The sequence below is a fragment of the Callorhinus ursinus genome, unplaced genomic scaffold, assembly GCF_003265705.2.
Source record: "Callorhinus ursinus isolate GAN/ISIS: 27379988/994484 unplaced genomic scaffold, GSC_fseal_2.0 scaffold12, whole genome shotgun sequence".
NCBI classification, from domain to species: Eukaryota; Metazoa; Chordata; class Mammalia; order Carnivora; family Otariidae; genus Callorhinus; species Callorhinus ursinus.
This window is the reverse complement of record NW_027397074.1, coordinates 36,971,930-36,993,725: the sequence shown is the minus strand read 5'-3', so window position 1 is coordinate 36,993,725 and position 21,796 is coordinate 36,971,930. Positions and strand designations below refer to the sequence as shown.

Here is a 21,796-nt window from a genome sequence, read left to right as displayed (position 1 = left end):
CAAAGGAGTCTGGGTAGTTAAATCTTAGCTGTGTTGCTGTACTGAAACTCGGGTCCTATTATTGAAGATGGAAGGGAAGAATGGGGTCAAACAGCACTCATAAAAAAAAATCATGATTCTGAGCCTGCAAGACTGTAGTCTGAACCCAAGTGGGATGAATTCTCAAAAATAAAGTCCTTGTGAGACCTCCTGATAGATTCCATCTGATCTTTCCAGTGCAACTGTTCTACTTACAGATGTGCTACACATACCTTTTCCTTCAAACTATTAAAATTCCTTAATGACAGGCAATCTGTCCACATGTCCTATTTGACTTTTACTTGTCCCCTCATCTGCTTTACTTTCACCCCTCAGTTAAACAGAGAAAAATCACAACACAAGGGTATTCCATAAATTTCAGTTATTTAAGTATGCCTCTCAAGAATGGGCAATTGCAGTTTATTTGTATCAAGGTGATGGTAGAAGTCTCTGGCTAGTAAAAAAAAAGCCTGACTTATCTTTTAGCAACTTTTTCAGTTCTCTGTAATTCAGACATTCTTTCTGCTTCCATTTTTGGACAGCTAGCAAAAGGGAAGAGAGAAATTTGGATGACCCCACATCTTTATCATTGACTCTACAACTTCCTAGAAGTAGTAGCTTTTTGAAATTATGTAATGTCCTCTACCAATGACAATGTATGGATGATATTACATTTCCTTGTATGAAAATGTGCTATTTTCTGGCAGCTCTGAGGGTCATGTAACACAAATGGTAAACAAAAAAGCATTCTGTGCATTCTTAGATCTTTACATTTTTATTTTAAAACATAAAATTTCATACTGATTAATACCTACTTTTAAACAGAATGATGCATTAATTAAATGCCTTGTCATAACTATTATAAGCTCTGTTAGAAAAATAAACATCTCAAACAAACTACAGTGTCAGCTCTTTAATAAATACATAAAACAGAAGTTAGTAGTCAATCAGAATTACATGAACATGTTCATAGTATAGTTTCTGAAATTATCTTATTCCCCAATTTTCTGTGACATTTAAGGCAATTTAACTATGTATAATTCAAAGCCAGAAATAATAAGAAACTTGTTTAATGAGAATCTTTCTTTCATAAGAGCTATTTTAAATTCAAATATTTTAATTTAAAAATACACTCTATATTAATTTTACTTTTTACAAAGACAGGACTTGTTAAATGAAACAAATAAGGTTATATTACTGATAATTTAAAAACATTTCTAAATTATTTTTGCAGATGTTTAAAAAACTTTAATGAAGTAGCTGGTAAATGTAAAATAGTTTTAAAGTTATGTTAAATATACACAAAATGAATTTCTATATTATGTGCAAATTTATATTTTCTTATAATTTAGAATTAAAATATTTCATATCCAACATTCTTAATAAAATTTATGTACCATAAATTTTGTCATTATGAGGAATTCTTATCAAAATCACATTTATCTGTGATACAGTGTAAAGTTAGTAAATGTTCTTTACACAAATCACACATTTCCATCCTTGATAACTGCAGGTTTTTGTTTTGTTTTTTAATATTGTTGGATTAAATAATTTTAACTGAAATAGGTCATAGAGGTTGGAAATCTGATTAACAGAGTTAGTTTACAAAGATAGATTTTATGCAGGAAAGTATGCCAGGTAGATAAAAGAGTAGTGTTATTACTCTCAGCTATTTCATTAACAGCTGCCCAGATAGCTGAACAATTGTTTCATATAATTCAAATAACTTAAATATGCAATTTTATGACAGTCATTATATGGGCTTGAAGGTAAATTCATCAAAGCCAAAGAAAAAAGTCAAACAAAAGAGCAGAAATGAGAAAGAAGTATAAAAAAATGAGAGGACTTGAAGGGAAAGTTTTTTTTCCCTACAGTACTGATTGCTTGTATCATATTTTTCATCTGTCATTGACATAAGACATACGAGATGCTACAAAATCTAATTGTGATGGTTTCATACATTTTTCCAGTTAATTCTGTTTAAAGTGAGATGATCATATGAAAGTATTCTTTAGAAAGGAATAGAAAGATTAAAAATTTGTTAGCAAAACTGGGAGAAACCCACCCATTCTTGTCAGTTAAGTTAGGTTTGCTGAAATTGTAGCCACTAGCATAAAGTATACATAGGAAGATGAAGAGCTTTTATAACCTAAAGGTCTGCAGGATCTGAGCTCATAATCAGACAGGCTCCATGATGAGTTGTATGTGATTCAGTTATACTGAAAATTGGTCTCACATGTTATCATAAACAGGTTCTCAAATATTTATAAGTAAAGGAATGTTCCTATCCCCATGAACATTTAAGGGTGAATTAGTGTAATACTTATTCAAGTACAACTTCAAACACTGCATCTAAGATGCCAGTGATTGCAAGATATGTCACAATTTTAGAAATGTGAAATTGAAAAGCAGATATCTTAGAATCAATGAAATATGAATATGTATAATCAGTTATCCATAATAAAATTGCCATACAGTAATTATAAAAGAAAAAGGAAATGATCTGAAAGAATGCCAGTTCTATACTTCTCTGAAAATATATCTGTTTGCATTGTATGAAATGGAGTTCTTAAGGTCAATATAAATAAGGATAGTTGTAAATTAAATATTGAGTATATAAAACAATACAATATGCACATGATTGAACTCCCATATAGCTATATTTCACTCAAACTTTCACTAAAGATACAGATCTCAAACCCTTTAGACCTGAGAGAAGCTCAAATGGCTGTGAAAATTTTAAATTCTTAGTTTTTAATGTGTATGTCTTGGTTCAGTTACATGATGAATTCTGAAATCATTAAGAGATGTTTGGAAATGGAGAACTTCCTTATACCATTACACTGAGTTCTTTTTCACAATAAGCCTTATTGAGCTTAGAGTTTTAGGGCAATCTCGGGAAAAGTGAGTAGGAAAACCAGGAGCAAGGAAGGAAGGAAAAGCCATTGAGTCTAATTTACTATACCATGTAACCAGAAGGAATATAATTCTATGGAGAAAAATTTTTATAGTTCATCATAATCATATTTCAGTGTCTCATGGATATTTGTTGTCATATATAAGAATATTTTTAATGGGATTATTTTAAAGGGATAATGTTTTTTAAAAATTTGGAATTTTTCCTTTTGTGAAGTGTTGTATTTGATGCATCTACCAATTTTAAGTTTTTGAAAAATCTGCCTCCAAAGAAATCTACTCTGTTAACCTTAGATTTTTGTATCCTTATAAACCAAAGCTATATTGAACATTCAGTACATAATCAGATTTTTAAGTGAATTTTTGACTGTTTCAGAGAATGTTTATGATTTCATACATTTTAGTAAGTTTCCAAAAAAGATATCAAATGTTTGTAAATCCATGTACCCTGTGGTGTAAAGATGTTCCCAGAGAAGTAGAATGCATACAGTTATATTGTAGTGTGTATATGGCACATTTCTAAATCATTACATACTTTAGAGCATAAAATGCTATCGTACCAAAAGTGTTGTTCAAGTTCTGTGTTAACTATTTAACATTTCATTATTTGTTTAATATCATGAATCTCAAAAATCTCCTGTGGTCATGTTAGTTGAAAATAGGCTCTATTTACATAAATTATTTAAACTAAGAATAAAAATACCCTGTTTTCCCTTACCTTTTAACTAATTCTAACTAGTCAAATATTAATTCTCTTCTCATAAGCCATTTTACAGGAAAATATCCATTATTCAAGTAAAATATAAGCTCTAAAATCTTTAAGAATCAGGTCTTTAAGTAAAAAAAGAAAGCACAAGACATCACAAGCATAACTACAATCATCATCAAGCATGGAACTGCCTATCAGGAAGTTTGTCTTTTCCTATGATAATAGCCTTGGTCCATTATATTAGTGCAAACTAGTGAGAGCATAAAAATATAAACCCTTGATTTTTAAGGGTTTCATTTGATTATGCTCCTTTGGATAATTCATTCCACATGGAGATTAGCTTACGAACATTATAATGTTCATTTTTTAAATTGTCAGCATTTTAATGAATAGATGTTTTCCACTTTTTCCTTTTGGAGAGCTATCAGGTATCCAAATTTTCTTTTTAAAATGGATACTGTGTGTGACAGGCAGCCTGCAAAGTATGATCTTTACGTTATCCTTGGTGATCAAAGGTATCTTACACAAGTGAGTCACAGTACTGAATTATGTCAGTGTCCCCAATCTCATTAGGGGAAGGAAATACAGTTCAACTTAGCGTCATAATTGCTTGGCTGTAGGGGACAGTTAATGGAGCTGCTGTGCTTGTTTGCTCCAGAACAACTTATTATATGTTTTAAAATCCTCTTTGGGGTAAAATATGGGGTGGGAGTTTGTCTTCATTAAAATGCAAATATCTGGCCTTTCTTCAAGTGCCGGAAGACAAATTTGGGAAGTTAATTATAAGAAAACATTTTAAACAAATTCCTTTGTTTTCATAGGCAAAGCTCTGTACTACACACAGGACTGTTGGACTTATAGCCAACAAAATCAGACTGAATAAGTCTGTAGGGATATGGTAATTTTGAAGAAGTTTCCATGGGGGAAGATAAAAGCTCATGGCCTCTGTATCAAGCTCTCAGGCTGAGCACTGCACAACTCACAGGCTGTGGTGTGAATGGATTTCCCTGTAGTTAGGCCATGCAGCATTCTCTTAGAAGCTGATTAGCAGGAAAGAATGGAAGCCAGTCATGGAATTCAGTTTGAGTTACTCTTTTCTGCTTTGCTTTGAAATTTTCTCATGTCATACTCAAGACTCCAGTAAATCACATTTAAAATTACTTCCAATCAAATATTTTAAAGAATCAAGAGGTAGCATGATATGGTGCAATGAACACTAGCCTGGCAATAAGAAGATAGAAGTTCTCTTCAAATGCTGCCACTTAATCACTTGGGCGTTTTTTAAGATATCATTTAAACTTTCTGAGCCTCAGTTCCCTGACTCAGTAAAAGGATGAATTAGCTTATTTCTAAGATATTGTCTATCCTCCTCCAATTGTATACTTTTAAATTCTGGTGAGTACGGTTGAGGTGATTCAGGGAAAGAACTCTTTAGGCTGCACTGAGGGGTGAAAATAATATAGCTTAATATAGCTTTTAATTAGAAAAATGCTAATATCTACTTGGAGTAAATATCTGAGAGAACTCACTAAAAAATGTGGCACTTTGAGGCAGAGTTTCTAAACACCTTGTGATCTTCAACCTGATGATTAGACAAATGAAATGGTGAAGCATCCAGTTTATCAGGTAAGAAGATATGTCAGACTCCACATCTGCACACAACGAAGCTGGTCGATTTTGATGTTACTTTACAGTGTCCCTTATTAAACATTCAGCTTTTAAAATCAGTATTCTAATAAAGTGACATTGTATTATTAGGTTTTTATAGCAGTAGTAACTTAGCACTTATTTAATCCAGTCATCTGTGACATATATAAACCTATCCTGTAAGAAAGAAAAAATATAAAGGCAAAGAGAGAATGTTGAAATTAGTATCTTGTAAGAAGCAGAAAACAAACACATGCATAACACTACACAGTTTCAAAAGCAGTATCCCTCAAAATTAAGGTTTTATCTATTAACCTCTTGAATAAGTGAAACACTAACCATTTATTCATCTAGATGTTCTTGTCTATTCACTGCCAATTGTTGAAGTGTTTGGCAACAGTAGTATAACTGCCTTTTATTTTTTTTCATCCACACGTTTGGTGCAGGGATTACTGTACCCTTGTAGTGACACAGCATTGTCTCTCTCTGGGAAGCATAGGAATGGCAGGTACCTGTAAAGTGTAATCAGTGCTCTTCAGATGATCTACATTCTATGCTGATCTAAATAAGTTATATATTACAGTAAAGTGCTACAATGACACTAGTCTCAAACAGTAGTAAGACACATTTTTCTCTGAAAAATTCAGCAGCGATGTGAGTCACATGATGATGAGGATGTTTGTCAGTCTTCATTCAAGTGGACAACCAGCAACCAGCATGATCTAGAACAGTTTGTCTCCTCCTGTGACTTCTAAAATTATATATTTTTAGGAGCAAATATTAAAAATCCAGTTTCCCATAAAGTACTTTCTATCTTTTTAGAAGTTGCACCTGAAAGTTTCATGAGCATTTAATTTGCTGATATCCATTTTTATTTCTTCAGGCTTCTCACGTCGGTAGGTTACTGCTCTTGTGCAAACACTTTGCAGAATCAACTTGTCCTTGAGGGAGAAAGAATAATATTACTTAACAGTCTAAATATTGGAAGTAGACAATGACATACTGATAGTAATTCTTTTTTAGAATTCACTGACCTTTTTTGAGGCCGACACCCTGTAATCTGCCGAGGACTTAATTTTATTACTATTCCATTGTAGTATCACCTGTCTAATGATAAGGACTTTAAGCAACCCAATCAAGAATGTAACTATGAAGATGATGAAAAATATTCTTAAATAGCTTGGGCTAGAGAAACATTCTGTAATAAAGCAAACAAATAAATGGATTAAAAACTGGAATGAGTAAATCAAAGGATTTTAACAAGCAAACAATGTTCTCCTTCTCAATTAATAGGACCAGAGATATTTGCAAATCTACATTTTCAAAACAGAAGAATGTCATTACTACTGATTCAAAAAGTAACTGTAATTTTTATTAAACATTTATTATTAAAATATTTCCAAGAGAAAACCGTTTTGGAGAATACCCACAATTAAAGTATTCAAAAATATTATTTCTTTGCAGCTTGATTTTTTAATTGTATTAGCTGGAATGTGCCCAAATTCCTTAACAGAATAAAATTTTTTCTGTGACAGAGAGGGGCAGTTTTTGTGGTGTGCATTGTTGATCACTAAGTGGAAAATGGGATTTAAAAATTATTTAACAGCTCTGTGTATCAGCATACGTTTCTCTTGCTATGCTTGCTCTTCATTCATTGCACATCAGTAATGGAAAATAAAGTAAACAACTGCAGAAGCAAAAATCAGTACTATTCTAATAGATGAAAAAGTATTTCCTTTGAAAGTGTAGGGTAAATTTCCATTAATATTACATGTAGCCTCTCCAGGGAATAAGAGTGTCCAGCTCAGGACAATATGCAAATCTCTTTTCCTCAATTTTTATTAATTTAGTTTTTACTTGTCAACCAAATCTGTCAAATTTTGCTTCTAAAAATTCCACTGTATATTTTTTTTCAAGAACAAATAATTACTAGCTGGAAAAGGAAAATGCTGCATTAAGAGGAGGAGCATACAATGTCTCTGTTTTAACACCAGACCTTTGGCAAACCCTAGTTGGAAAGTCTACAGGCTCTGTGGATGCCAGAAGTATTACCCTAATCTAAGAGGAACATTGCACAATATGCCAGTATTCCACAGAATTCACTAGCTGCCCCAGATACACAAAATTACCTCCTGGCTTAAAGAGGCATGTGTTTTCTGCCCATTCTCCAGACTTAAGGGACTTCACCTAAATGCCTGAAGGTCTCCCTGAGAGGGCCTTTTGGGAGGAGAACCTGCCAAGATTTAGAAGAGCAGTCACCCAAACGTGGGTAATTTGTGTTCTGAATTCACAGGGATGACCAAGCATGCTTTTGAATAAGCCAAGAACTCAGAAATGAGGCAAGGGCTCCTCTCCAAGTGGGAACATTCTAAGCCCAGTTTTCTTTGGTCAGTGATAAGGTTCCTTGAAAGAAAGGCTAAAGGGAGTCCAAAGGACTACAAATTGGAATAGAAACACCAAAAGCAAGCACAAGTCTCCTGTTGTTACTGGTCTCTCACTCAGAGAGAATCCAAGATACTTTATTCAAAGGTGGTATCCTTGGAGTCTTCCACAGTGACCTTCAGGTTTGTGACAAGCATGCCTTTCATCCTGACAGACTGTCATTTCCCTTGGCTGACTTAGAACTAGTCAATCAGCTAAAGCAGATCCTTAAAGGGGACACGTGGCTTGATCCCACTTATTGGCTTCTTGCCTAGGAGGAGCTTAGCCAGAAGACTGGAACAACACCCTTTAAGTGTGATTGAGTGGATAGATAATAGAGGTGGCTAACAAATGCTCTTTCCCTCTCCTTCCACCATAGTTGTGAAGGGGAGGGGAGCCCCCTAGCTACCAATAAATTTCACAAATATTTCTAATGGGTTAGGATAGAGGACATCTTCAGGCTCAAATCTGCATGCATTTTAGAATGTTGTTTTGGATAGACAAACATTTAGCCTTGGCCATGCCTCTCATCTTAGTCTAGGTCAAGCAAGGGCTTTTCCTAAGGAGCTTTAAGGGAATACTTTTTGTAACCACACTTAGGTCAGAGTAGGTTTGTTTACTTAACATAATAAATGACATGTTGACAGAAAGGGCTCTATTTATTAGAAAAGGCACTTGGCTTTCTGGAGTGATTGCTGCAGCCCCAGCTGGCAGCACATGGGCTCTTTTCAAAGCCAAATTCATTATGGGCTAAGATTAGTGTGGATGCAAGGGAAGAAGGAAAGAAAACTGGAGAAAGTTTATTCTTCTGTGCAGTCTAAGAGCTGGAATTATCTTTACAGGTTTGAGGAGAGACTAGAAATAACAGTAGCAGTAGAAATATTTTCAAAGAAGACATAATTTCAAGCTTAATTTCTAATTCATGTGTACTTTAACCTTAACACCTGAGCAAAGTGGTGTACTGGCTTTTGGCTTCTAATGAATTTTTGTCTTAAAATTGTCTTTGAACACAGCTTTTACATGTTTCTCCCATTTGCGTGTCATCTTTTAATTCACATATTTCTTTCATATTCACTGGCTCATTTAATGTCCTACAACTCCTTGAGTTTGGTATTATTATCTCTATTACAGATGAAGAAACTGAGGCTCAGAGAAATTTTGTAAGAGGGCTGGTATTTCTTATCTGTTAGTGTCAAGGGACATGCGTTAAGCCAAGGTCTTCAGACTAAAAGTTTCATGCCTTTTCCATTATGCCGCCTTTATAATCATTCACCCCTAAATTGTATTTACATCAGAATGAAAAATACCAGAAAGGAATGGCCCTTTTTAAGTTATATATTTTGCAAAAGCAGATCAATGCTACTTAGGATTTTTGGCTTCATCTGAAACATAAAAGTGAATTTTGGTTTTACATGAGGAACGTTGTATCTGGAAGCAAGTTTGGGTTATGAAAGATAAGTATGGCTCCATTGTTTATCTGTAAGGATGAAATGGACTCCACGTAGGAAATTTCCACTCTTGGCTCACTGAGGCCTCTGTAGTAATTCTGCCTGGTGTACTGCCACAGGGAGGCACAGCATGAGAATTTAGCTGGGTAATTGGATGGGAGATGTAACAATTCAGCCAAACAATGGCAAATATACTCAGCTGCTTTTTATAAAAGAGTACCACCTCTGGAAGACTGAAAACACTGAAGCAGTTAGTCCTTTTTTAGGATGATTGATTATGGGCCCTTTGGGGGAATGTGATTCTCTGCAGATACTCTTCAGTGCTTTTTAAGCTTTGGTTTACCTGATGTTTGGTCCATATAATGCTGTTCCATGAGAGCACATGAGGTTTTACAACGATCAAGTATAGCTTGAGACAGGTTGTAAGGGTGAAGGCATTGCACACAATTCCTGTAAGGACGAAAAGAAATGAAACATTTAACCTTTGAAAAGGTTATAGCCCACAGTATTTTCTGCAAGAAATAAAATATCAAAATAGAGTAGTGCTGCTTTAGGACAGCCGCCTTGTAAAACTGGGAAAGCCATGACAGTTATTTGTAATACTGGCTGAATTTACACGGTAAAATTATATTCTAACCACTAAAAATCTTTTAATAATGTATAAAATCAAAATAATGAATTTTCCTTATTGAGAAATAGGAAACACATAAGATGCTTCCATCACAAATAAAACTCGTAAAAATATTTTAGAGGATAAATGTTATACTATAGAAAAGTTTAGCAATGAATACACAGTTCAAGTTTCAGCTGGGTTCGTTAGAAATAACTCCAACATTATGTTTAAGTACTGCATTTCCAAGAGAGTCACATAAATTGCTATATATAATTTTAAAAATTTTACTTGAGCTACCAATCTGAGAAAGTAAATGTCTTAAAAATTTTGAATAAAACAAATTGGAAGGCACAGTAATAGTTAGAGTAGTGATCTTTGAGCAGGCTCAAACTGTTCCTGGGAAATTAGTTACTGACACAAAACAACATGCCACCTTCATTTAACATATCACCTCTTACTCATCCATCGCTTATTTCTAGAGGTGCTTCAGAGCCACTGTCATTCTTTATTTTTAAAATAAATTTTTAAAAAAACAAAAAATAAAAAAAATAAAAGAAACCCAATAATAATAGCTAACATTTATTCTAGGATTATTATGCACCAAGTAAGTACAAAGGTTGGGTTGTTTTTGTTTTACATGAATTATCTAACTTAATTCTGTCACAGAACTATATCAGGTACTATTATTATTATAATCCTCATTATTATTTTAATCATCATGTTGCATACCTTAAGCCTTGTGTAAACAAGGTTATATGTCAGTTGTATCTCAATAAAGCTGGGGAAAAAACAATAAACACTGAATATTATTCTTTAAAACAACAAAACTATTCCATGGAACACTACATCAAAAACTAATGATGTAATGTATGGTAATTAACATAACATAATAATAAAAAAAATGTGATGGTCAAAAAAAACAAAACTATTTCAAACAAGCTAAGGGAGTGAATGCCTAGATCAATTCTGATGTTTTCACAGCTATCTAGTGGCCGAAAGTTGGAATCTAAGTTTTCTAATTCCTAAATTCCCCATTCGGTTCTTTTTTAGCATGATGATAACAATTTACCTGGTAGAGAAGATCCAGCAACATCTAAGATTAAGGAAGGCAAAATAGAGAAAGGACGAACCCAGCACTACTGAAGGACTGCTGTATGTATGTTTGGAGGTAGAGAACACGTACCAGTTTTCACTGCAGGCTGTGTGACACGTGGGGCAGTGTTCACAGAAGCGGCCGATGCTCCTGGGATCCGTGCATTCACACCTGCCACATACACACGTACCTCTTCCACTGCACACTTGGCCCTTCGGACTGACACAGTGCTGGGCTGAGGCTGACGGGCACTGACAGCGATCCCCTTCCCAGCCACTGAAGCACTGGCATCTGCCCGCTTCACACTCTCCATGCCCTGCAACAGACACTCCAGGACCTAAGTTACTGGGGCCGCTGACTCTGACGTGTTTCCAGACCTGAATTCCCCTCCCCCATCCGTGGAAACACACCGACCGTCAAGTGAGTGGGAACAGCATCATTTTCTATTCATCTGACAAGAACAATGCTAGGGTTTAGGAGGGCCTATTTTCAAATTTTCGGTTGTAGGGACTCTCCTGAGGCTAGATGTTGTGCTGACCGTTGTGACATCGGCTCTGCTGCTCGGGCTGCCTGGCCACTTGAAGGTCACTGGCCGTTCCGGTTTGAATGAAAAACACACAAATATAAAAAAGCCTCAAAGGCTGAAGTAATGTTAATTGTCTGTTTTAAGATCTGAAAAACAGGGTATTTGATTAATAGCTTCCATAATTTATTCTCGTGGTCTCTCGTTATTGCTAGGGGCCTGGGATAACTTGGGTCTGTGAGGCAAGCCCTTCTAGTCCTTCAGTGCCGCTAGCGCCATTTTAAAGACAAGATCTCTGGGCAAGTGGAACTAATCCTTTCCCATCTTCAGGACATTAACAGGTTAGAAGGGCATGTCCTACAGTGTGCTGTGAGCTGTTATTAGGTCATAAATGAGAGAAAGTAAGTGGGGTGTGTGTGTGTGTGTGCAAATGTACACTTGTGTGTTGGGCTTGGGGGCATGCAGACAAATGAGTTGAGGGGAAACACTGGTCCTATGTACTTACATGGATTTTAGACTGCAGGAGGCATCTAAATTTAATATGCTTATGTGAATTAGAAATCTTCAAGAGCAATTATATATTACAGGGTTACATAGTGTTTCTCAAGCTTATGTGGCCACAGACTTTTCCTTCCTTCCTTCCTTCCTTCCTTCTCTTGCTTCCTGGCTTCCTCCCTCTCTTTCCCTCCCTCCTTTTACTGAGGAGCACCTCACAGGGTTACTGTTCCATAGAAGCTACTATTGGATCAACTCAATTGCTAAATGTAAAACTAATGAGATCCAGGCCAAACAAATGCCTGCCAGACCCAGTTCCCTATATGCAGGCTGCACACCTAATCCTAGCCAGCTGACCTGTGAACATGTGTTTTTATTCTCAAAGGAGACTAGTGAAGAAAACATTTGTCAGCCTACAGTTTGCACTATAATTTATACACAAGTAATTCAAAGCAGATTCTCAATTGCCTGTGGGTCGGCAGTATAGTCGTATAGAAGGGCTAGTACATTGGTTTTTGATATTTAACTATAAATAGAGACTGAGATTCTCAATGCATTTCAAGCTTCTTTGAGAGATCAAAAGCTGTGGGATATCAGACCTCTTCCCCGTTCCAAATAGGATTAGCTCTAAAAATTAGAAGATAATTGCTAGTTTGTTCTTAAGTCATCTATAATCCATTCTACCAATGATACCAGGTACAGCAGAATAAATGTTTGGCATATAAAATGTTTTGTGTCGATAACAGAATAAAAAGGCAATTTTCCATTGCATATTTATGTGACATAGGGCAAATTTCTAGTTTATACAAGAATAGAAAATTTGTATAGGTTTGTTACTTTCCATATGGTTATGGCAGTGAAATATTTCAGTTCATCGGTAATCAATATTTGCTACCAAAATGCAAACATTAAAAAGCTGTTTTAACAATAAGTGGATTTAGCACAATGTCACAGAAAAATTAATTCATTTAAAAACAATATTTTCTATTAAATTTCAAATGTTGCACAGATTTTCTAGAATCTAACCTCTAGGTGGCAGTAAACTGAATTAGCCAAAAGTACTTTTGATATTTTTGTTTTAAATTATTTCATTTTTTAAACGTTGTCTGCGTGTGTGGCCTCTGGTACTAATCTTCTAGATTACTTTTGAAACCAGCATCTTCTTGGAGAATGCTGTCCTTTGATAATTTCGTTGCTGGCGTTGTTCCAAAAATACACTGGAAAGGTTTAAGTTATTACAAATTTATAATACCATCTATAATAGTGCCTTAAGAATTTTCCAATGAATGGAAACTATGTTTTTATAGCTCACTGTCCTCTGAGCAAGCTGGAGGGAGTGACCACTTACGAGAATGAATCAGGTCTTTCCAGAAGAATACTCTGATTATAGAAAACCTGCCAGACATCACAGTAATTTCCTTTTCTGGGTATATAGATCAAGGCATACTTGAGAATAGCACTGAATTTTTGGTTTTTATTTTGAAGTATTTCCTGTACAAAATAATTTAAAATATAAACAGCAGAATCATATGCCATAAATCTGTTGCCATGCCCTAATTTAATAGACTTTGAACCTCTGAATATTAAGTTCAGATTCAGGATTGGTAATTATAAAAATGTGACTTAAAGATACTTTAATATATATGCCAGTTTAACAGTAACTAGTAAAACCTGCATGTATATGTTTATTTAAACCTACCAGCGCACAGATTTCCATGGTGATACGGACAAGAGAAGTCATCCTTTTCACAGTATTTTCCATACACTTTTCCAAGCTTAATTTTGTGACATAGACATTTCCCACAAACACAAACTCCTCGACCACTGCAAACAGGTTGATCCTTGTGTGACTTGCAACTCTCAGAAGGAAATTGATCTTCATCAAAATGACATTTATTCTCATTACACTGGAAACACTTGGCATCTAGAAACACTTCATCTACACACTTTTGTTTAGGTGCTCTCCCGTCATCACACTGACAGCTGCAGTTTCTGTGTATATGAATTTTAGTGGTTTCATTGAAACCAATAGGTTTGATTATTGCATAGCTCTTTCCTCCTGTGACATCACACTTTTTCATTGTAACTGTTACATTGAAAAGAACCTAAATGGGGGAGGGAAAGAAAATATATATTTATATGTCCTGATTATTTTTATCATCACTATTATATCTGTTAATGCTATTCTGAATCAATAATGTACCATCTTATAGAAATTTATAATACTTTGTAAATTACACATGCAGTCTTTCATAGGTAGATGTAACATCCCTTTTTAATTTAATTTATTTCCTAATTAATGAACTAGAGAGTTAAAGGAAGCAATGACTGCTACTTGTCTATATTGTACCATTAAATGGATATGGGTTCAAGCCTATTTGAAATGTCCTCCATTGATTTCTTAGCAAACTTGAGAGAGAATAGATCATCTTCTGAATTAAGTCCTAAAATGTGCGGTTATTGAATATTTCGCACAAGGGAGAGAGCAAATAAACTAAAATAAAGGACTATTGCTCTCCTGGTTTAAAACCATGAGACAGGATGTTCAGATGAACAATTCTTATTTTTGTTCCTATTTCCTAGGGGCCCAAGTAAAGTTTCAGGGTTCAATTTTAGTTTATACATGGTATTAATGAAGGAAAACATGAGGCTTTCTCTGATGTTACTTAAAGGAAAAAGATTTAGGACTCTCAGATTTTTTTTTTTTTTAAGATTTTATTTATTTGACAGAGAGAGACACAGCGAGAGAGGGAACACAAGCAGGGGGAGTGGGAGAGGAAGAAGCAGACTTCCTGTGGAGCAGAGAGCCCGATGCGGGGCTCGATCCCAAGACTCTGGGATCATGACCTGAGCCAAAGGCAGCCGTTTAACCGACTGAGTCACCCAGGCGCCCCTGAAGTTATTATTATTAAATAAGTATTTAAAATAGTATGTATTTATTTAACTTGAGAGTTTGAGAGAATAGTCAGTGGAGTTAAAACAAGTAGGAACTTTGGAAAGAGATAATAAAAATTACTTTGAAGTGTATATATAAGATCCTTGGGGTCAGTAGTAAATAGTTTTCCAGAATGGTTTGATTTTTCTGTGAGAAACATGCCAGACAACTTAATTTATTTTAAATGGGAAGAATGTACACCCACATACTTCGTCATTGCTTGTCACATTTCCACATCCGTCTGTGCCTGGTTTTCGGGTCCCATCTGGACAGATGGCGGTAATATTAAAATAGACGCCTTTTACCTGGTTTTCCACCTGAACTTTCACTTCTGAAATGAGTTTCTGCAGAGACATCATTTTTTGATTGTATATCACAAAAGTTTCAAATGTAAGCAATTAAATAGGGGCAAGCTTATTAAATCATTCTAGATTTAATTTTTAACTAAATCAAAGTCTGTCTCTATAAAAGGATAAATAAATGTAGTGTTTCCATATAATGACCCAATTATATTTGAGATACATAAGAAATACTGAGGGATTAGACCATCTGCATTTAAATTGTTCTATTTTTTCACATATCTCCATGAATGTGCATTTTGACTTTAAAGATATTTCTCAGGGAGACGAACCATGAGAGACGATGGACTCTGAAAAACAAACTGAGGGTTCTAGAGGGGAGGGGGGTGGGGGGATGGGTTAACCTGGTGATGGGTATTAAAGAGGGCACATTCTGCGTGGAGCACTGGGTGTTATGCACAAACAATGAATCATGGAACACTATATCAAAAACTAATGATGTAATGTATGGTGATTAACATAACAATAAAAAATTAAAAAAAGATATTTCTCACTCAGCCTGTTATAAAAATAGTCATTTTAATCCAACAATATTTATATTTTGTGACAAAATTTAAATAAAACATTGAGAACACCTAGATTGTAACAAAGGGTAAATCTTAACAGCTTAAAATCTGGAACACATTTCTGACATTTACAGCTATTAAATAAACATTTCCATTTCAAACACTTTCGGCTATCATGAAAGCTAAAATACCTTAGTGATACAGCATTGAAAGGTAAGTTTTGGGGAGGGCATTTCTATACTGTAGGCATAAGAATTACCTGCCTGATATGGTCCTGTAAATTCTCCAAGAATGGTGACTAACATAACAGAAAAAAAAAAAAAAAAGGGGAGTGGCCTACAATTTTTGCCAAGTCCCTGGGGCTTGCTTGTGTCAGATTTGTTCTAATCCTTAATACTGAAATGGGACCACTTACTAGACAGAAAATCATTCACTCATTTATTCATTCATTTTTTCAATTACTCAAAAAATATCTATGTAAAACTTATCATGTATCAAGCACACACAGATTTCTTCCAGCACAGTCTTTGGTTCCAAAATTTCTAGCTACATTAAATATATACTGAAGATCTATGTGTATTTCATCTCATAAAACAGTCTACCACATGCAAAAATCCTTAACTTATATTTATAAACAAAAAAGATGAAGTATATACCTAAGGAAAGAGTGAGTAGCAGGATATGAAGAAAAAAATATTTTCTAATGGCTTCTAATTTGTTACTTGAGTAAATTTTCATCTTCAACTGTATAATCGATAAAGAAATGTGTGCTTACTGCCTGATAGCTGACCATGGTGGTAAATCTAGAACAAGATACTTCTTCAAGTTAGTAAATTTTATTTGGATTTGATAAGACTGTGTTAGCCACATTTTTAAATCTCTCAGAGAGCTCATCCATTGTAATCACTTAATTGAACATTCTCAGCAAACCAACATAAACTTGTAACGGTATATAAATGGTGTTGATAGGGTGATGGTTTGACAGATCAGAAGGAAATTCCTAAAACAATGAGTGTCTCAGTTTGCCCTTCTGAAGTTCTTTCTCTTAAAAAGTTAACCTTGTTACACTAATGTTTTTCACTTAAGCAGGATTGAAGACAAATATCTAAAATTTTGCCTAGTTTTGAGATTTAGAAATTAGGCTCCAAACACAATATTAAGTTTCCTTTTTAATATCTAACAAGTACAGAGGCAGAATTTATTTTTTGATGTATAATTCTGTTTGTATTCAATATAATTTACTTTTCATTTCTTAATTTCAGCTTAATTTTTTTAGTCATGATTTTTATTTAATTTAATAAAAAATAAAATGCAGTCACATTCACCATGCACTAAATTTGTTTGTGATTTTATAAAATTCTTAAAAAGGAAATGCAAAAAATTAAAGTTAGAATGAAATATTTTTATTATTTTTCTTCAATGAATTGTGAATTAATTCTGTTGGACTGTGAAGACAAAATAAAATTTCAGAAGAATTTTGAAAATATACATATATGTAAAATAACAGAATCTCAACTTAAGGAGATTAATTAGCCAGAGTAAGTCTTACTGGATTTGCTAGTATTTTCCCATTGTTTAAGGTTAATCAGAACTGCAGTTAGCCAAAGCACTGAATACCTATCCTGGACAAATAAAGAACATAAAACCAAATGCTGCTGGTTCCCTTTCCATTAGTACAGTCTGACACACAGGCAAGTTTGTCAATTTATGTTCCTTGTTTGGAGTAATAAATGGGTTCATACTATAAAAATAAAAACTAGGGTGATTTCTAACACTGCACATTCCCTCCTTATTTTGATTATTCCTGGGAACAAACTGCAGATGGGAATGAACTGTACATGTTTCATCTTCCTTGATAAGAAGCTCCCCCTAGTCCTAATGTTCTTTTGTAACAGTGACAAACAAGAATAAAGATGGTCTTCCTTATTTCATCCAATGTAGTTTTCAGATATAGAACAATTCCTTGGCAAAAAAAAAAAAAAAAAAACCCACAAGATTTATTTTTCGAGTCCTTCATTTTCTATCTCATGTCTACTTCCTGACTTTTCCTTTTGTGCTCAAGTAGAAGGCAGATGTTGCACAGAGAAAATAAAAGAAGCCTGAGGTTGCTCACAATGCTTGGGCTACTGTGTACACTATTCATCTCTACTGTGTAAGAAAGAGAATCAGAGAATTTGGGAAGTGAGACTTAATCAGTGGTCCATAAGTTCAAGGTAGAGTAAAGCATACTTTTGGATAGTTTGTAAAAAAACAAACAAACAAAGAAAAACAAGTGTTATCACACAGAAGGAAGCACCTGAGGCCTAGAATTAAGAAAGACCTGGGTTCTGGTCCTGATCCTTCTGCTTGTTTGACCTTTGGTTAGCTTGCTTAGCTTCTTTGAGGTTCTATAAATACAAAATGGGAGTACTAACATCTTCCTTATGGATTGGCTGTGTGGATTAAATGAAGTCATGTATGGAAAGTAACTGTTTCTGGGTGGTATTAAAGTAACAATAACAATTATTACAACATTTTAACAGTGATTATTCTATCCAAGAATGACCTATGCTGAGAGAGCAGATGTTTCTATAAATCTTTGCATTTGGCACTCACTCTTCATAGACTAGGGACAGCATACAACTGTCAATTCAATAAAATAGTATACCTCTTAAGGTGATTGTTTTAATCAAAGTAGTTTGATAACACTGCTAAAATACCTGATTAAACAATCAAGTGATTAATTTAGGAGACCCCAACAGAGTCCTCTCAGTAATCTCTATATCCCAGATAGTTCATTTTCAGAAGACAATTTGCTGCTTTAAATAGTGTGGATTTCTTTATCTTTATGACATAGGAAATTGTGACATTTCTGATAATAAAGTATGTTTTATAGCCATGATTTGGTGACTTATGGAACATTTGATTTAGAAGAAAATTTAGATAGCCTCTAGCCCAACTTGAGTTTACTGACAATGAGATGGTGAAGTAAAGAAAGCTGACGTGAATTTCCCAAGGTTACATGGCTAGTTAGTGATAGAACCAGGGCTAAATTCATGTTAATTTTTAACCTAATTTTCTGTCCACCATTCCTCTCAAGTTGATAGGGCACTAATTTGTATCTTGCCACAGAAACTGGAGTTAAAAGTTTACACAGACTTATACCTTTGAAACAAATAATACATTATATGTTAAAAAAAAGAAGAAGAAGAAGAAGATAGTAGGAAGGGAAAAATGAAGGGGGGGAAATCGGAGGGGGAGACGAACCATGAGAGACTATGGACTCTGAGAAACAAACTGAGGGTTCTAGAGGGGAGGGGGGTGGGGGGATGGGTTAGCCTGGTGATGGGTATTAAAGAGGGCACATTCTACATGGAGCACTGGGTGTTATATGCAAACAATAAATCATGGAACACTACATCAAAAACTAATGATGTCTTACACAATTCACAGCAAAAAAAAAATTACAATGAGAAGAAAAAAATTAATGATGTATGGTGATTAACCTAACAAAATAAAATTTAAAAAAGTTTATATGAAAAAATTGTGTGTAATATATACATACCTGATAGGCTTCTACTACCAAATTATTGAGGTTTGCAGCCTTTGATTCTATTTCACCAGCAATGGTGCCAGGCAAGAGGGGTAGAAGATCCTAGAAAACATACCAATAATATTTACTTAATGACAGTAGTATACAGTGCCTCAGTAATCAACAAATATTAACAATTCTTAGAGTTATAAGTGGAAGGTGAGCCATTACATGAATAAAAAAATATAAGATACAAGAAAAATATAAGCAACCAAGTAGGGCACCAGACCATATACACCTGAAATGGGAGTGTGTACGTATACGTGCATGAGCGTGTATGGGTGCACAAATTACACGTTGACCTAAAAACCCAATCAAAGTACAGACCAAGATTTCCCAAAGTATTTTCCATATTCCATGGAACATAGTTATCAAAAGGATTCTGAGGGCAAGTATTGCATATGGTTTCTTCCACTTAGATAATCAAAATGCACATTTATAAAGGTTCAGAGAAGTCTTGGAAATAATTTAGCAGTATTTGTTGCTGCATTTCCAACATTTTAAAATTACAAAACCCTTTTCTCATGTAACATATGTAAATATTTTGCAGAACTAATGTTCTGTGGAGTGACCTTTAGGACATGTTGGCCCAGAATGGAGAAAAAAATCATTGTCACAAGTGGAAGCTTCATGGAGTGGGTATTCTTGATGGATGTCACTTAACAATTATGGAGAAAACTCTAGGTATTTCTAAGTGAGAAAATGAGAATTAGCAAAGGCTTAAAGGTTTACCTGAGTTCTAGATGAAGTAAGAAAAGACAAGAACCAGTCTGACTGGAGTGAAGACTGAATATTTTTAAGGAATCAGATTATGGAAAGTCTTAAAATCCATTTATACACTCATTTTACCATTCACAGGTATTATTAAGTTCCTGTTGTATGCCAGTCACTACTTGGACATTAACAATTTGGTATCTTAGGTAATAGGGAAAATGTATCACTCACAGATTTTTAAAAGCCATTTATCTAACCTTTATTAAGTAACTATTATGTACCACTTGGCAGTTTCCATCCTTAAGGATCTCACAGGTATATAAATGACAATTTCAAAAAACAATGTACACATGAAGTAACAGAGATATGCACAGACCCTGATGAGAGGGATGCCCAGCAAGTGTTTGAGGGCTGAGGAAGGCTGTCAGGGATGGTTTCCTATAGGAGGTGACTCATGAAATGTATCTTAAAGGATGACTAAGAGTGAGCCAAGTAATGAGGGAAAGAGACTCCCAGGCAAGGGGGAGAGGTAGCAAGAACAAAGGCAAAAAGGAAAGAAAGAACCTGGTGAGTGTGTATGCACAGGAGACATGGCTAGAGGGACAAGTATAAGGCAAGAATAATGGGGGACAAGAGAGGCAAGCAGGGACCAGATGGTTTCATATGCCACATTAAAGACTTTTAAATCAGAGAGAACCACTGGAATATTTTGCTCTAGGGAGAACTTTGGTCACAATTGTGATTTAATAGATCATCTTGCAGACAGGTATAGGATGCATTTGGGAGACAGGTTTGGAGGCTGTTACAACCCAGATGAAGGTAGTTGATAAAAATATCTCTGGGCAGCCAAAGTAGGTGACTGCAAAGACATACACAGGATTCTTGGCAAAACTTGTCAGGCTTTCTGAGCCTGTTGATTCATACTTTATACACAATTTAGTTAATAATAAACCTGGTTTATGGTTTTATCCATCAATGAAAATCTTTTTAAAGGAGTAGGAAGAAACTGCTAAAGCCAATAACAACATCAAGAAATAATACATAGCAGGGCGCCTGGGTGGCTCAGTTGGTTAAGCGACTGCCTTCGGCTCAGGTCATGATCCTGGAGTCCCGGGATCGAGTCCCGCATCGGGCTCCCTGCTCGGCAGGGAGTCTGCTTCTCCCTCTGACCCTACCCCCATCTCATGTGCTTTCTCTCTCATTCTCTCTGTCTCTCAAATAAATAAATAAAATCTTTAAAAAAAAAAAAAAAGAAATAATACATAGCAGAGAAGGACAAGGCTAAAGTAGTAACAACCTGCACAATAATTTGAAATACAACTATTTTTTTCTCTCTAAAGTTTATTTTTTATTTAAGTTACACTCTCATTCTTTTTTTTTTCAAATTTTTATTTAAATTCTAGTTAGTTATCATACAGTGCAATATAGGTTTCAGGAGTAGAATTCAGTGATTCATCACTTACATACAACACCCAGTGCTCATCATATCAAGTGCCCTCCTAATATCCATCACCCACCTCCCTTCATCAACCCTCTGTTTGTTCTCTATCTTTAAGAGTCTCTTATGGTTTGTTTCCCTCTCTCTCTTTTACTTTTTCCCCCCTCCCACATGTTCATCATCATCAGTTTTTTATTTCTTAAATTCCACACATGAGTGAATTCATATGGTATTTGTCTTTCTCTGACTGATTTATCTCACTTAGCATAATACACTCTAGCTCCATCCATGGCATTGCAAATGTCAAGACTTCATTCTTTTTGATAGCTGAGTAATATTCCAGTGTGTGTGTGTGTGTGTGTGTGTGTGTGTGTGTGTGTGTGTGTGTGT

General features: G+C 34.9%; 1 protein-coding gene across 2 annotated transcripts in view; it reads right to left on the bottom strand.

Annotated features, from left to right (window-relative positions):
* Positions 1 to 514: 514 nt before the first annotated feature.
* ITGB8 (integrin subunit beta 8) overlaps positions 515 to 21,796 on the bottom strand; it is a 79,191-nt gene continuing 57,909 nt past the window's right edge. Inside the window, exons 8-15 of one of the 2 annotated variants that reach the window (XR_012380244.1) lie at positions 19,228 to 19,317; positions 15,028 to 15,162; positions 13,583 to 13,988; positions 10,956 to 11,181; positions 9,503 to 9,609; positions 6,325 to 6,488; positions 5,630 to 6,231; positions 515 to 5,467 (exon numbers count right to left, since the gene is read on the bottom strand). Coding sequence is in view for 1 of the 2 variants with exons in the window: in XM_025872994.2 (XP_025728779.1) it covers positions 6,109 to 6,231; positions 6,325 to 6,488; positions 9,503 to 9,609; positions 10,956 to 11,181; positions 13,583 to 13,988; positions 15,028 to 15,162; positions 19,228 to 19,317 (1,251 nt within the window). In the remaining variant the exon portion in view is untranslated. Of the gene's footprint in view, positions 6,232 to 6,324; positions 6,489 to 9,502; positions 9,610 to 10,955; positions 11,182 to 13,582; positions 13,989 to 15,027; positions 15,163 to 19,227; positions 19,318 to 21,796 lie in introns of both variants that reach the window. The other variant, XM_025872994.2, reaches the window with a different exon arrangement.